This window comes from Zeus faber (genome assembly GCF_960531495.2).
Source record: "Zeus faber genome assembly, chromosome: 4".
In the NCBI taxonomy this organism is placed as follows: Eukaryota; Metazoa; Chordata; class Actinopteri; order Zeiformes; family Zeidae; genus Zeus; species Zeus faber.
The window spans coordinates 26,184,397-26,200,401 of NC_137191.1; the positions used below are offsets into that span (position 1 = coordinate 26,184,397).

Consider the following 16,005-nt stretch of genomic DNA (forward strand, 5'->3'; position numbering starts at 1 on the left):
AAACCCACACGGCACATTTGGCCTCACAGGATCTCCAGCTCCGGATGCAGCTCTACGGCTGAACCTCCCTGCAAGGCCAGGTAGTTTCCCACAATACAAAGCATTGGACCTGAGATGGACAGCCTCCGAATGATACGCTCTCTCAACACAGGAAAGGATGCCGGGGAGGGGGCTCTGCTTTATTGGATGAACACATCCCAGAATGTTGGTTCAGATGGTTGCAAAAGGCCCAAACCCGACCCTCTTCTGCACAAGCAGGGTTCCAAGGTGCGCCCTGGACGTGCTGTTCTCTGGGACTCGTCCCCGGCAAGCTCTGGTGTTTTGTCGCGGTGGAACTGTCTGAAGCGCAGTAGGGTTTCCGTGTCCAAAGTGTGCCGTGTTCTCTTTGGTTCTCAAAAGGGATCACAGTCGAAAATGTCAAGACTACAACACAACCTTTTGCCTTAATACGCATGGGTTTGATGCACCTCACGCTCTGGAATGTTGTCATGAACAAGGTCGACTCGCCGTCATTTCTCGCCGTGCCTGTATGCGAGAGTCTTTTTTTTTTTTTTTTGGACATGGACATTTGGACTTTTTTTTTGGTGGACATTCTTCCGAGTTCTTAAGAGCTATGGTGTCCCAGAGCTCTTTTGAGATTTGGTGAAAATGGTGATGTTGGATTTGAGAGAGTTTGTGTTCATCGTGACATGGCGCTTCTGCCACCACAAAATCAATCATTTGATGGGACATCATCCCTCATGAAGCACAGCACGCAGGTCTGACTTTCAGGGTGAATAGAATCCTTTCAAGGCCCATTTTGCCATGCATCCCAGATAATTAGTTGTATGGTGAATAACACAACACACAAACAAACCATCTGAAGTGTCCTTGGAACTTGTAAATGAATATTGACGCTTACTTAACAGTTGATAAGAAGAGCCATTTATTGAATATCATGTGATTTAGGTACCTCTATGGGTGCGCTAAGGGTGAGATTTTGCACCATTTTTCACAGCTTGACTGCTCAGTCACTTTAGAGTAGTTAGTGGTCGTTTCTCTCACAATAGCTGCTTATGTTTAGTAATACGTTGCCCTGACAAGCCAAGCCTACAGAGAAAGGCTTAACGTTGTCGGGGAAATTAGTACTGCCAGACAGACTGGCACAAGGCTCAAACAATCCAGCTGTAAGATTAAAAATTAACTGTTTCTAGGGCTGAGCATTAAGGCCAAAATGTCATGGGGGTTATTACCAATATAAGGGTTTGTGATGGGATTTGAATATTGTAACATAAAATAAGGTAATCATATCGTATTTTTCACTTTTTGTAATTAAACAAAACAAAAAAGAAAATGGTACTGTAAAATATGACAGTAATGAAACCCCAGCCCTAGCTGACACGTGCATACAAAAGTTTATTAATAGCAGTTGTCGGTGAACATTCTTTATGTTGCTGTTCTGGATGGACCACAACAGGAAACAGCCGAGGAAGAAAGAAGTTTGCAGGACTGAATTCATTTGTTGCGTAATCAAAGCCGGTCATCTCAGAATGTATATTGTGTGTGCGGAATTGTTACAATTCAACAGGAACTGATATTAAAGACATCTGCAGGTATAAAATACAAGGTTTGCAACACAATCAGAAATGACAGCCATCAATGTATTAGGGTGGAACTTGCAGATTATTCTGAGAAAACTTGAATCCAAGAGCACCCACGGCAAATGACATAGGGGCCCAATATCTTCAGCATAGTTCTCACGGTGTATGGACCCAGTGTGCGAAGGGCTTCTCGCTCTTCACGTCGTCCTCGGGAGATGCTCAGATGTGTCCGGTCTGCAGCAGGGTGTATTTGGACACAAAGCGCTCGACGCTCTCACCCTCCAGGAGTTTCAGGGCTCTCCAGTGCAGCTTGCCGCAGTTCTCAGGCTGGCCCAGGGCTCCCAGCTCTTCCTTGATGTAGTCCAGCCACAGGTCTGAGAAGCAAAAAAAAAAGTCAGGTCCAAACTGTAGCAGACGACACGCAACCGACGCAGCGCGGAAACCATCTTCAGGAAGGAGCCAAGGAAAAAAATAAATTAAAAAAAATCACTGACACAGAATCGAGGTGCTCGAAAGCCCCCGATGAGAACAACCTTGGGGGTGACATCCGGTCAAGATCTCTCCACCCCCCCCCCCCCCCCCCTTTTCTCCACCATTTATTACATTCTCACCATCGTCAGAGGAGCCAAACTCCCGCAGAGCCCTCTCGTAGTAGTCCCTGAGGTTGCTCATCTTCGGCGCCTCCTGAAAGAACAAGCGGCGCTGTTATCGGCCTGTCCTCCTTTAGGCAGGACACAAAATATTTTGTGGCGGCTGAGAATTTAAACGCAGTCGGCCCGCTGTCAACCGAGAGCGATGGCCAATCTAATTATTTCTGATCTATTTATTTTGACCTTTGGGACCTCTGTGATGGAAAGGTCTTGACTTCGGTTAGGTGAAAAAAAAAAAAACAATGGTATTTTCATGTCTTTCGGAGTGGCGCTTACTTGTTCCTTCTCAATCTGGATCATTCTGCTGAAAAACTCCTTGGAGAAGGGGCGGCTTTCATGTAAGCTGCAGAAAGGCAGAATAAAAAATAAAACAACATTTCAAGACTCGTAGGACATTGTCTTTAATGAGCGAAACACTTGGAGACGCGGTCACATGATCATTGAATTTAATCTACTGTATATTATAGGGAGAAGTGTTATGTTCTGTTGTTACCTAATGAAGGTCTTCCTGGCTTTTTTGTAGCCCCCGGCACTGTACGACCAGTCCACATAGTGCTCTTTCATCTCTATGGCAACAGCCGGCACGGCAGACACCAGACCTCTCTGAGGAGGAGGAAACTAGATGAGACTGTGTCGACGCGGCGCGCTCGCGAAATTGGGCAGAAGGGAAATCAGACGTTCACGGCGAACAACCTTCCCTATGTCGTATGTGTAATTGCTGTAAATTAAGTTTGATCATTTCATTTTCTCAGCTTATGTGTTTATGTGCAGTACATCATACATCTTTCAAATAGCCTTCCAGTGGTTTCTTGCTACCTGGAAAAGGGCTTCGGTTTCCTGGGGACTCTGGTTGCTCCCACTCCACTGGACGTGGAGCTGCCACAGCGGCAGGCTCTCCTGTCAAAAGACACACACACACACACACACACACACACACACACACACACACACACACACACACACACACACACACACACACACACACACACACACACACACACACACACACACACACACACACACACACACGTCAGCCAAGCCTGTGACCACCCCTCCAAACTGCTGAGCAAGTGAAATCACATTCGGTAATACTGTAGTTGCAGGACGGTGGTAAAATGTATTATCTTACAAGGGGGAGAATGATCAATGACGTACACCTTGTGAGGAACCCCAGTGAAAAAGTCATCCCAGTAAGAAAGTCACTTGGGATAGTAAAGCACGTTATTGCCTTTGAGTGACAAACATTAGAAAAGAAGAACCAAGCCTCAGGTTATTCTCTTATTGTACAAACAACTCAGTGCCCAGCGATATACCATTACATGAATGTCATTCTGGAGACAAATCTTTGGGCCATAGTTGACGCAGTTTCCCAACTGAAACCAGTCTTGGGCAACAGGGCTTTGCGTAACGAGCAGTGTGGCTGTAATCCGGGGTGGGGGGGGGGGGGATATGAAATAACCACCGCATAGTAACAATGGGGCTATTCCGACACGTCGCCCCCCACAAAGGCTGTGTCACTGGAGCCGAGGTGTTCGTGGCTGTGCAAACGGCATAGGAAGGCAGATAAATGCCTTTCTGTTCGAATGATTCCCGTCTCTGTGCAATCTAATTTAAATCGGGGGAGAAAAAGAGAACTCGTCTTGAAGGAATTATTAAGCGCTAGAACAGCTCGGTCCCACAGGGCTTAAGAAGATAATAGAATTTCTGCATCACGGATGTATGCCTCCGCAAACCAGTCAAGTTACAGTTTACATCCATGTCTGTCCAGACGTTAGGGCTGCTCCAAAATAGTCGACCAAACAATCGAGGGGAGGAGTCCTAGTCGACCAAGTTTTTCATTGGTCGCAAGAGAAAAAAAATACAAATAAAATTCCATTCGGTAGCTGCTCCGTGTCAAAATGAACCATGAAACCTTAATGGCTGGACCCATGTATGAAAAGCTATAGGGCTTTTAATTGTCTTTCTCTGAGAATGGTAGAATGAGGGAATGGTAGCTCAGGAGGTAGAGCTGGTCGTCTAGTGATCTAAAGGTCGCTGGTTTGATCCCAGGCTCACACTTAACCCCTAACTGCTCCTGATGGCTGTGTCCATTGGTGTTTCAATAATTGTAAGTCGCTTCGGATAAAAGCGTCTGCTAATTAACTAAATAATGTAAATGAGAATAACATTGCTCATCTCATTCCAATGGCACCTGTCAAGGGGTGGTATATACAGTATGAGGCAGAACGTGGACAGTCAGTTCTTATAGTTGATGTGTTGGAAGCAGGAAAAATGTGCAAGCGTAAGGATCTGAGCCACTTTGACCAGGTCCAAATTGTGATGGATAGACGACTGGGCATATCCAAAACAGCAGGTTTTGTGAGGTGTTCCCGGTATGAGGAAGATTGTTTTTTTTAATCATGCAGTGGTTAGTACCTAATTTCCCCCTGGGATTATTAAAGTATTTCTGATTCTGATAGTATCTACCAAACATGGTCCAAGGAAGAACAACTGGTGAACTGGCGACAGGATCATAGCCGTCCAAGGCTCATTGACGTGTGTGGGGAGCTTAGTCTAGCTCCTTGGGTCCGATTCCACAGAAGAGCTACTGTAGCACAAATTGCCGAAAACAGTTAGTGCTGCTATGATAGAAAGGTGTCAGAACACACAGTGCATCACAGCTTGCTGTGTATGGGGCTGCGTAGCTACAGACCGGTCATAGATTCTTTATTGGGTTCAGATCAGGCGAGTTTTCTGGCCAATCAAGCACAGTAACACCATGGTCATTGAACCAGCTTTTGGTACCTTTCGCAGTGTGGGCAGGTGCCAAGTCCTGCTGGAAAATGAAATCAGCATCTCCATGAAGCTTGTCAGCAGAAGGACGCATGAAGTGCTCTAAAATGTCCTGGTAGATGGGTGTGTTGACTGTGGACTTCAGAAAACACAGTGGACCAACACCAGCAGATGACGTGGCAGCCCAAATCATCACTGACTGTGGAAGCTTCACACTGGACTCCAAGCAATGTGGATTCTGTGCCTCTCCACTTTTCCTCCAGACCCTGGGACCTTGATTTCCAAATGACGTGCAAAGTTCACATTCATCTGAAAAGAGGACTTTGGACCACTGAGCAACAGTCCAGTTCTTTTTCTCCACAGCCCAGGTAAGACGCTTCTGACGTGGTCGCTGGTTTAGGAGTGTCTTGTCACGAGGAATGCGACATTTGTAGCCCGTGCCCGGGATTCGTCTGTGCGTAGTGGCTCTTGATGCGCTGACTCCAGCCTCAGTCCTCTCCTTGTGAAGCTCCCCCAAATTCTTGAATTGATTTTGATTGACAATCCCCTCAAGGCTGCGGTTATCCCTTTTCCTACTATACTTTTTCCTTCCACTCAACTTTCTATGAATATGCTTGGATACAGCGCTCTGTGAACAACTAGCTTCTTCAGCAATGACCTTTTGTGGCTTAGCCTCCTTGTGGAGAGTGTCAATGACGGTCTTCTGGACACCTGTCAAGTCAACAGTCTTCCCCATGATTGTGTAGCCTACTGAGCCAGACTGAGAGACCATTTCAAGGCTCAGGAAAACCTTTGCAGGAGTTTTGAGTTAATTTGCTGATTAGGGTGTGACACCATGACTTTCCAATATTGTACTTTTTCACAATATTCTCATTTTCTGAGACACTGAATTTTGGGTTTTCATTATCTATAGCCACAATCATCCAAATTTCAAGAAATAAAAGGCTTGAAATATTTCACTCTACCTGTAATGAATCTATGTAATATATGGGTTTCACTTTCTGTAATGAGTGACAACATATTGAACTTTTTCATGATATTCTAATTTCATGAGATGTACCTGTACATCGTTTACCGGGGCAAGAGATGGCACCAGGATGCACTATGGGAAGAAGGCATGTCGGCGGAGGCAGCGTGATGCTCTGGACAACATTCTGCTGGGAAACCTTGGGTCCTGGCATTCATGTGGACGTTACTTCGACACGTACCACCGACCTAAACATTGTTGCAGACCAAGTACGGGGTGTACATGGTCACAACGGTATTTCCCTGATGGCAGTGGCATCTTTCAGCAGGATAAAGCACGCTGCCACACTACAAAAAATGTTCAGGAATGGTTTGGAGGAACATGACAAAGAGTTGGCTTCCTAATATCCCTCAATCCGATGGAGCATCTGTGGGATGTGCTGGAACAACAAGCCCGATCCATGGGGGCCCCACCTTACAACTTACAGGACTTAAAGGATCTGCTGCTAACGTCTTGGTGCCAGATACCACAGGACACCTTCAGAGGTCTTGTGGAGTCCATACCTCCACGGGTCAGAGCTGTTTTGGTGGCACATATATTAGGCAGGTGGTTATAATGTTGTGGCTGATCGGTGTATAGAAATAAATAAAACGGTCTTGACTTTGTTAAACTTTGTTGTTCTGCTGTACCGTATGTCCATTAGTGTGTAAATTCCTGAAGAGAAACAAAAACAGTCAAATTCCTTGTATGTGTTCACATGCCAATGATGCTGATTTTGATAGAACACCAAGTTTTAGTCGTAACAGTAGACAACGCCTCAAATATGGATGTTGCTGCAAAGAGGCTACAAGTTGTAAAACATGGAACACACACACACACACACCACTGCAGCAAAGAAGATTACTGAAAAGTACTGTAACCAACAACACAGTTTCAAGGCGGGCACCCAAGATTAGTGTCACCAATTCAGAATGCGACCAAATGTGAAAAATGGTCACAATCTCCCCTTCTGTTTACAGTGAAGTTGACCTCTTGGATATAAATTGTCCAACGTGATCATTTTATCCCATTAGAAATTTGTGGGAATTTTCATAATCATAGTCCGCTTTCATAATTAGTGCATCAGTTCTTGAGTTATGGCCCGAATGTTTTGTTGTGGTCACAGTGATCTTGACCTTTCAACCATCAAAATCGATGAGTTCATCCTTGAGTCCAAGTGGACATTTGTGCCAAATTTTAAGAAATTCCCCCAAAGGGTTCCTGAGATGTCGCGTTAACAAGAATGGGAAGGACAGACCCACGTTCAATCCGAGAACATTATGCCTACGGCCACGGCGGTCGCTGGAGCGGGTGCAGGATTACTTGGCTATCCTTCCCAAAGCCTGGAAATCTGCCAGGCAGGGAGGGCGGGCTTATCCCAAGTTAAACTCGGAATATCCAAAGTTGAAAGTCTGGATGTTGTGTTTATATAGCAGAAGCCGCTCGGTTTACCAGTCAACAAAAAGGGGCCCTGCCCACCGCCACCGCTTCTCCCAAATGTCTGATATCAGTTTGTCTGGCAGTAACAGAGCAGGGATCACGAAAGGTGAAATTGATCTTGGACGCAGTGATAAGCTGGAATCGGGTCGAATGAGAACTGGGAGTTGGCCCACTGGTGATTAATCAATACTCGAAAAACTGTGTGTGTGTGTGTGTGTGTGTGTGTGTGTGTGTGTGTGTGTGTGTGTGTGTGTGTGTATGTGTGTGTCTGGAGCACAATCGCACTACTAGTGCTGTGACGACGACCGCATTACAGCGGTTTTGAGCTCATTATTGTCATCACCACAAATAATATATATATTTTTTTTAAATTTAAAACTATAACTTAAAAACGTATTTTGACCATTAAACATACAGTATGGAGGATTTTGTGATCTCATTCTTGTGCTCTTGGGAAAAACAGAGTTGTGCCCCTCATAAACACAACTATATCATTTGAAATAATCATGGCTCTGCCCACGATCGCTCCCTCTCCGACTATGCCCACCAGGCGCCAGCGATGGGTCGCCCATGATCGGTGCGCCAACACAGTGCGTTTTTATTTAGAAGTCGGTTCTTTTATTTAGCTCCGTTTCCTTATGTAAAGTAACAAGCATTGCGCATAATGGAGACACGTTCTCCGTCCCGTCCCCACCCACCCCCCGTTGGTAAACCGCAATACCGTGGTGATACGTTGCTTTTCACCGTGGTAAGAACAAACAAAAAAGTGTGTGTGTGTGTGTGTGTGTGTGTGTGTGTGTGGGTGTACCTTGGGATCGACGTGCGCGAGAGCCTCCTGGAACAGCGCGTCCAGGTCTCCCTTCCCCAGCTCCATCAGCGTCTGCAGGCTCAGGCACCACGTCGCCACCGATTGGCCGTAGCGCTGCGGGGCCGCCGCCGCTATGGCCGCCGCCCCCTCGGCGTTGCCCGATGAGAGCAGGATCTGGAGCTGGAAGTTGTATTCGTCAGGTTTTAAGATTTTGAGATTCCTTGTGAATATACAGACCGGAAGCGGTTAATATCCGACCAACACAACTAGAAGTACTGACTCTGAGTAGGAAGGGGATTTTGTTGATCGTTATCACTCAGATCGGGTCTCAAATCACATTTTATTATTTTCTTTTCCAAAAGTGATTGGGTGGAGATGGTTTTGGATTTCAGGAAGAACCCAGCCCCACCCGCCCCCATCACCCTGTGACACTCCCCAGCCAACACTGTGGAGTCCTCCTGCTTCCTGGGAACCATCATCACCCGGGACCTCAAGTGGGTCCTCACCTCCTCCACCATCTGGTTATTTCTCTGGCGAGGACAAGGGCAGACTGCAGCGTGTCATTCGCTCTGCTGAGAAGGTGATTGGCTGCAATCTGCCATCTCTGCAGGACCTGTACGCCTCCAGGACCCTGAGGCGAGCAGGTAAGATTGTGGCCGACCGCTCCCACCCCAGACACAAACATTTTGAGTCGCTCCCCTCCGGTCCATCAGGACAAAAACCTCACACCATGAGATCAGTTTCGGCGTCGATCGGAAGAAGCGTTAGTGTGGCGCTTTATCGCCACGTTGATGAGTACAAACGGTTACAAATAGGAACTGAGATTGGAACGAGAACCCTTCTTTACCAAAAGTCCCAGAATCTGGACAAAAGGAATGGCTGGAGGACGAGAATAAGAACACTGGGACACACAGACAAATAGAGTGTTGTTTGGTCTTACCCAGTTCTTGTAAAAAGTCTCGTTGAGCAATGAGGAACCGTGGGCTCGCTCAAACACTCCGAGCAGCTGCTCCTGCCTCTGTAGGACACACACACACACGAATATTCAATTTTGTCCTAATACCCCACTGGAATATTAATGTGAGATTTCAGTTAAAAAAATATTATTAATAATAATAATAATAAAAAATAAAAGGCACAGATGAAATCAATAAAATACCTGACCGTCAAATAGTCTTAAACCTTGGCCGTTACCTTGTCCTTCAGATCCTGGACATTGGTCTTCCTTTTGTACCTCTCCAAGCAGAAGGCGGCGTAGCACGTCCACAGCGGCTCTAGAACAGACGTCACAACAAAGTCAGGCTCTGTTCATTTCGTTATAAGTGGAGTGAGGATCTGTATCTCCCCGATGGTCACTTGTTTCGGTCAATTTCGATTTTCACCATGCCTGCGAAGCTATGATGAAGTGTTCAATTATTCAATTAAAACCAGATGGATGCTTCATTCCCGGTGGGAAATTGCAGGGTTTCGACAGCACCCATCAAAACAGTAGGCAAAAAATACGAAAGCCACACAATAAAAAATATAAACAATAAAATAGAAAATATACAATAAAACGAATGAAACAAATATAACCTAAGATTAAACAGAAAAGTATATACAAAAATGTTAGTAAGATAAAAATAAAAAAGACCCCGAATAAAAGGTCACGTCCAAAAATGAAACTGTGAAGATGATGAACTGAATCTAGAAATGGTGACAATGTCAAACAGTTTGCATGAACAAATTCAACCCCCACCTGTGCTGAGGACCTTCAGGCCCTCTTCGTAGACCTGGCAGCAGCGCTCCTCCCGCCGGGCCATGTCAGACGCTCGGCCCTTGGCCGTCTGCAGGTCCGGCCCGGCCCCGGGGGCCTCCAGCTCCCTCCTGGCCATGAAGTCCCATGTCACGCTGTCTTCGGAGAACTTGGTCTGCAGGCTACAAACGAGGGGAGCGTGAGGAGACGCGTTTCGGCTCGTGGGGTTTCTTCTGGCATTCCAAAACTAAATTCAGGGACTTTCGAGTACTTTTTTTTTTAAGCAGTATTTTTCTTTTTCAAGGACTTCACGCAAAACAAATATTATAATTTATATTAGTATGTCTTTTTATATTAGTATATCTATTATTAATCTCATTGTCATCTACTACTATAAGCATCTATTTCCAACCATGCTGGATTCAATTTACATTTCTCCGGCATAATCCATGTCGGAAAAGCCATTCTGGAAAAAAAAAATGTGTTCAGTCAGAATTTGAATAACAAAACCAGGGGGAATGTCACAGGTTTTCAATTATCAAGTTTTTTCCCCCCCAGGCACTTTTCAAGCACTTTGGCCCAAAAAAGGAGCAATTTTCAAGTATTCCAGTACTTCAATTTCTGAAATTCTGAGGACGGAATCATGCCCCTCAAGGACCCGGTAAGAAGCCTGATGTTTGGCCATAAAGTGACAGAAGAGTGTGTGAACAGCGCGCCAGTGTCATAATACATTCAACGCCGTACTCGTTCAGGATGGATTCTTGGAGTTCTTTGGTGAAGTCGAAGATGGCCGCGATGTTTAGGAGGGAGATGATGAAGGTCGCTCCTGATTGAAAACGACTTCATTAGCAAAACAAATACTGGAAATAACTAAATAACTAATAAAAAAAGAACACCTTATGGCCAAAGGCGCACCTTGTATTTTCTCTGTAGCATCTTTGTAGACAACCTCAGCCAGTTTAGCGTTCATGATCTCTGGAGGAAATTCATATTCACCCTGGAAAGTTAAAAAAATAATAATAATTTAAGCTTCAAATGCAAATAGACTGTATGCCCATGTGTGTAGGTGTGTGTGTGTGTGTGCATAGATTATCACCTCCATCTCTGTCAGCTCCAGGTCTTTTTTCTCCTGCCTTAGTTTCTCTGCATGCAGCAACTCCATTCGGAAGTACTGCAACACAAATAGGGTTTAATTCTGGCATTACAAAATGAAATTCAAGGACCTCCAAGTACTTTTTTAAGCACTATTAATTTCAAATTAACAAATATGATCAATTTTTTTCCCCACACACACACACACACACACATATATATACATACACATACATACATCCATAAATACATACATATATGTTTAATCTCATTGTCATCTACTATCAAAAGTCTATTTTCAACCATGCTGGATTCAGTTAATATTTCCCTGGAATAATCAATGTCGTCAAAGCCATTCTGGAAAAATGTTAATACACTTGAATAACAAAAGCAGGGGAAATATCACAGGCTTTTTCGAAGGACTTTGCCAAGCACTTCAGCACAAAAGGGGCTGTTTTCAAGGTAAATTTCTGACAATGAAATTCAAGCACCTAAAGGACCTGGTAAGAACGCTGGTTAAGACAACTACAATAGCTTTTAAAGGGGGAACAAGGAAATCAGTTTTGACAAACTTTGTACAAATATATGAAGCACTTAAATGTCCATTGGTAGTAATAGGTTTCTACATTTCATATTTTTCATCCCTACCTCCTGAAAGACCTTCTTGTTGTCCGGGTGAAAGCGCAGGGCTCTCAGAAACAGGTGCCTGGCGCTCTCTGAGGAGTTTGCGTCCTCCAACTCGCTCTTGGCGGCCATGATCCACAGACCTGAAGTGAAAGAACCACTACCTTTTAGAATCAAGTCTGAACTTCATTCTCTCAAACTGGCACATGCTTACAGGTCAACAACAACAATCTGCTAATACTTGTCAAATAGTTTTATAGGACTGCGTAGCTCTACATCCCAAATACCAGCAGTTAGCAATGTTCTGGCATATTTAAAGCTTGAAATACAGAAATATTCAACCAAGGGCTCCACCAAGAGATTTCACAAGGTTTGGCGGCCATTTTTTTCTTTTTACTTTGACCTGGAATTTCATTCCAGAGACTTGGACCCATAATCAGTAAACAGACCAAATTAACAACTAACAATCCGTGACTACATCCATAACCTTTTTTCTCTGTCTTTCCCTTTATTGATTATCATTTTTTGTCTAGGTTGTTATTTTGTATTTATTTACTTAGTTGCGTGAACTCGGGGACTTCACGGAAAACAAATATAAATCAATCAAAATTCATTTTATTAATCTCATTGTCATCTACAATTATAAGTGCCTATTTCCAACCACGGTCGATTAAATTAATATTTCCGTGGCACAATCTGTCGCAAAAGCGATTCTGGATTTATTTTTTTTAATTATTAAGTTACAATTTGAATAACAAAACGAGGGGGCATATCACAGGTGTTCAATTATCACATTTTTTTCCAAAGACTTTCCAAGTACTTCAGCACAAAACCGCCTATTTTCAAGGTATTCCCATACAACAATTTCTGGGGACTCATTTCAAGCACTTCAAGAACCTCAAGGACCTGGTGTTAAACAGTTGACATTGTGTCTACAGACGTGGACAAATTTGTTGGGACCCTTCAACTAAAAAAGAACCCACAATATTCTCTGAAATAACTTGAAACTCACGAAAGTAATTGACATCCATCATTTTTATTCCATATTTAATAGAAATCTGAATTTGCTTTTGATTTTTGATTCAACAAAATATTTTACATAATAAAACAAATGAAAATGACATGGACAAAAATGATGGGACCCTTAACATAATATTTCGTTGCACAACTTTTAGAGGCAATCACTGCAACTAAGCGACTTCTGTAGCTCTCAATGAGACTTGTGCACTTGTCAACAGGTAGTTTGGCCCCCTCTTGCTGAGCAAACTGCTCCAGCTGTCTCAGGTTTGAAGGGTGCCTTCTCCAGACTGCATCTTTCAGCTCTTTCCATAGATGTTCGATAGGATTCAGATCAGGGCTCATGGAAGGCCACTTCAGAACAGTCCAATGTTTTGTTCTTGTCCATTCTTGGGTGCTTTTAGCTGTGTGTTTTGGGTCATAACCCTGTTGGAGGACCCATAATCTGCAACTGAGACGGAGCTTTCTGACACTGGGCAGTACGTTTCCCTCCAGATTTCCTTGATAGTCCTGAGATTGCATTGTGCCCTGCACAGATTCAAGGGGGGCGTCGACGGGGGTTGGCTACAGTCCCATGGACCTTAAAGTTCTTAATTATCAGTGCAACTGTAGTCACAAGAACATCAAGCTGCTTGGAGATGGTCTTATAGCCTTTACCTTTTACATGCTTGTCTATAATTTTCTTTCTGATCTCCTCAGACAACTCTCTCCTTTGCTTTGCTTTTTCTGGTCCATGTTCAGTGTGTTGCACACGATGACACCAAACAGCAGTGAATACTTTTCTCCATTTAAATAGGCTGAATGACTGATTATAAGACTGAAGACATGTGTGATACCGATTAAAGAAAACAGTTAGTTTGAAATATGAAAATAATCCAATCATTTATAATCTTTTCAAAGGGGTACCAACTAATTTGTCCAGGCCATTTTAGAATATAATTGATCTCTTTAGCAATAATTTATCTCTTTTCACAGTTTCTTTGCTTTACTCTATGGCATACCAAAGGCATGCAGGTATACATGAGAAAATTGCTTTTAATTTCATCACTTTTCAGAAGGAATGAAGCATTGTTTCAATGAGCTGTAAGGGTACCAAATAATTTGTCCACGTCTCTATATGTTCTTGCATTGAAAAAAAAAAAAAAAAAAAGTATCCAAATATTTGAATGAAGCAGTATGAAGCTCATTACCTGGTTTGTCGGGATGAATGGCAAGCATTGCGGAGAACACTCTGCTCAGAGTACTCCTGCTGGCCTGTCAGGTGGGAGGAAGGACCGTTAGTATAGAAGAACAACGTCAGGTGAAATTTTGTTGTGTCATAAGCCAAAAAACAACAACAACAACAACAACAAAAAAAATGAGACCGTTACATACCCATTTTTTACAGAAAGCGATGTGGGAGAGCCAGAGCTGCACGTCACTCTACACGGAGAGCAGAAACCCCACAAATCGCAATCAGATGCATTTACTCAGTTTATCGCAATTACGGACTGACCGAAAAGGTAATCAACGACATGAACAGAGTGATCTGACGGATCGACGGTTTGTCAATAATAATAAAAAACTATCAGAGTGTTAGGCAAATCAATTATGTACTGTATAATGTTTACCTTCCACTTATTCGTAGCTCTTCTGAAGACAGTATTTATCCTATGGATGATGGGGAACTCAATCTCCTCTCTCTTGAATTGGTATTTAATGTGCTGCAAATAAAAGGGTGCAATATCATTATGCATATCAATGTAATATGTATTGTTTTTTAATCAGATTTTTGGATTATTATTTTTGTGCATGTTGTTACATAAAATGTCATTTTAATAGTGGATTGTCTTTGCTGCACTTAATGTTAAATACTTTACGATGCATCTTCAGCCAACATTTATTGTTTATAATCAAAATAATGTATTTAGGAGTCAATGGCTGTAATCACAACGTGTCATTCATTTCCCACGCCGTGATTTGTACTGTGTTTGAGGCCACTCACCGTTCTCCTCTTCTTAATCAGCTCCAAAACATTAATTTCATACTGGAATTAAGCAAATGTGGTGTCAGAATATGATCACTTTACAGTGGTGGTGACAACATGGTGACTGCACACGCGTGACCACGATCGTTTACCTGAACGAAGGCGATGAAATCTTCTTTGTTTGTGATCAGCCTGTTGAGTTTGTATTCCAGCGCCGTCGCTCTTTTGATGATAGATCTGCGTTTGAGGGAGAACAATTTGAAATCACTCAAGATGAGTGGCAAATGGGAAGCAAGGTCGACGCAAAGTGTCGCTGACGGTTACACGGAACAGGTGCGTTACGTTTACTTACGTGCTTCACTATCTGTTTACTTACTTGACTTCCTTGTTGGTGAACAGTCCCACCCTCTCCAAATGCTCCAACTCGGGGATCCGCTCCTCGATGCGCTGCTGAATTATCTCCGCCATTATTGTTGTTGGTTACGCGGTGTTCACTTGAGCTTTCAGGCGAACGCGCGCGTTGATCTAGCACGACTCCATGGCACCACACGTGTGGAAGTTGTGATAAACGGTTCCGGGTCCGTCGGCCAAAAGCGTCCGTGCGTAAACACGCAGTGCGGTGCAACTGAAGCCGTCTACACGAAGGAAACAAACAAATTATAATACAGTTAATACATATCTTAGCTTGTATTTTAAGAATCGATTTAAAAAAAAAAAGGATTAATTATGTGTGTTACTACTATGGATAAATCGGTGTAAGTCAATCGCCATATGCTTTATTTATGTTCATTTTTGTATTATTATTTTTTTAAAGCGCGGCACTTTTCAGGTTGAGGTCTCGTTAGAACCGGCACGTTTCAGACGTCTTGTCGCTCGAGTTTGATCGATATCAAGCAAATTTTGGAGCAGAAAGTAGTGGGAAAAACGGTCCTAATTTCATTCGATTCGGGAGGGGGCAGCTTTGTGACATTATGATCCGAAGTTATATAAATTCAAGCTTTGTCTCACGGAAAGTCATTCCCCTACAGCCTGGGTTTTACAAAACCCCGGAAACTATAATCGGTCACAGAAGGTGTTATCGCACCACAGGAAGTTCTAAGAACCTTTGAAGGTACTGACCTTTTCTTTTGTGTCCGCACTGCATGATCCAGGAACGATCGTAGTTCTTAAACCACCGTTCTTGGGGGACATTTAAACGAAACGATACAAGAGGGACATTCAGTGACATTATTGACGGTGACTGGAAAGAAAGACCCTCAATCACCACAGGTTTCCCTCAGTGCGACCCCACCGAGTTGGATCGCCAGTCAGCACA

General features: G+C 43.6%; 1 protein-coding gene across 1 annotated transcript; it reads right to left on the reverse strand.

The window, feature by feature from the left end:
• Positions 1-611: 611 nt before the first annotated feature.
• On the reverse strand, positions 612-15,237 carry utp6 (UTP6 small subunit processome component). Its single transcript, XM_079998940.1, has 19 exons — positions 15,067-15,237; positions 14,843-14,927; positions 14,709-14,750; positions 14,335-14,427; positions 14,099-14,146; positions 13,915-13,978; positions 11,732-11,850; positions 11,088-11,162; positions 10,907-10,988; positions 10,736-10,817; positions 9,995-10,173; positions 9,451-9,530; positions 9,197-9,274; positions 8,257-8,436; positions 3,047-3,127; positions 2,724-2,833; positions 2,507-2,573; positions 2,192-2,264; positions 612-1,954 (listed from the first exon to the last, which is right to left on the reverse strand). Exons 1-19 carry the CDS (start codon positions 15,156-15,158, stop codon positions 1,800-1,802), a joined length of 1,785 nt encoding a protein of 594 aa, XP_079855066.1. The 5' UTR covers positions 15,159-15,237; the 3' UTR covers positions 612-1,799.
• Positions 15,238-16,005: the final 768 nt, after the last annotated feature.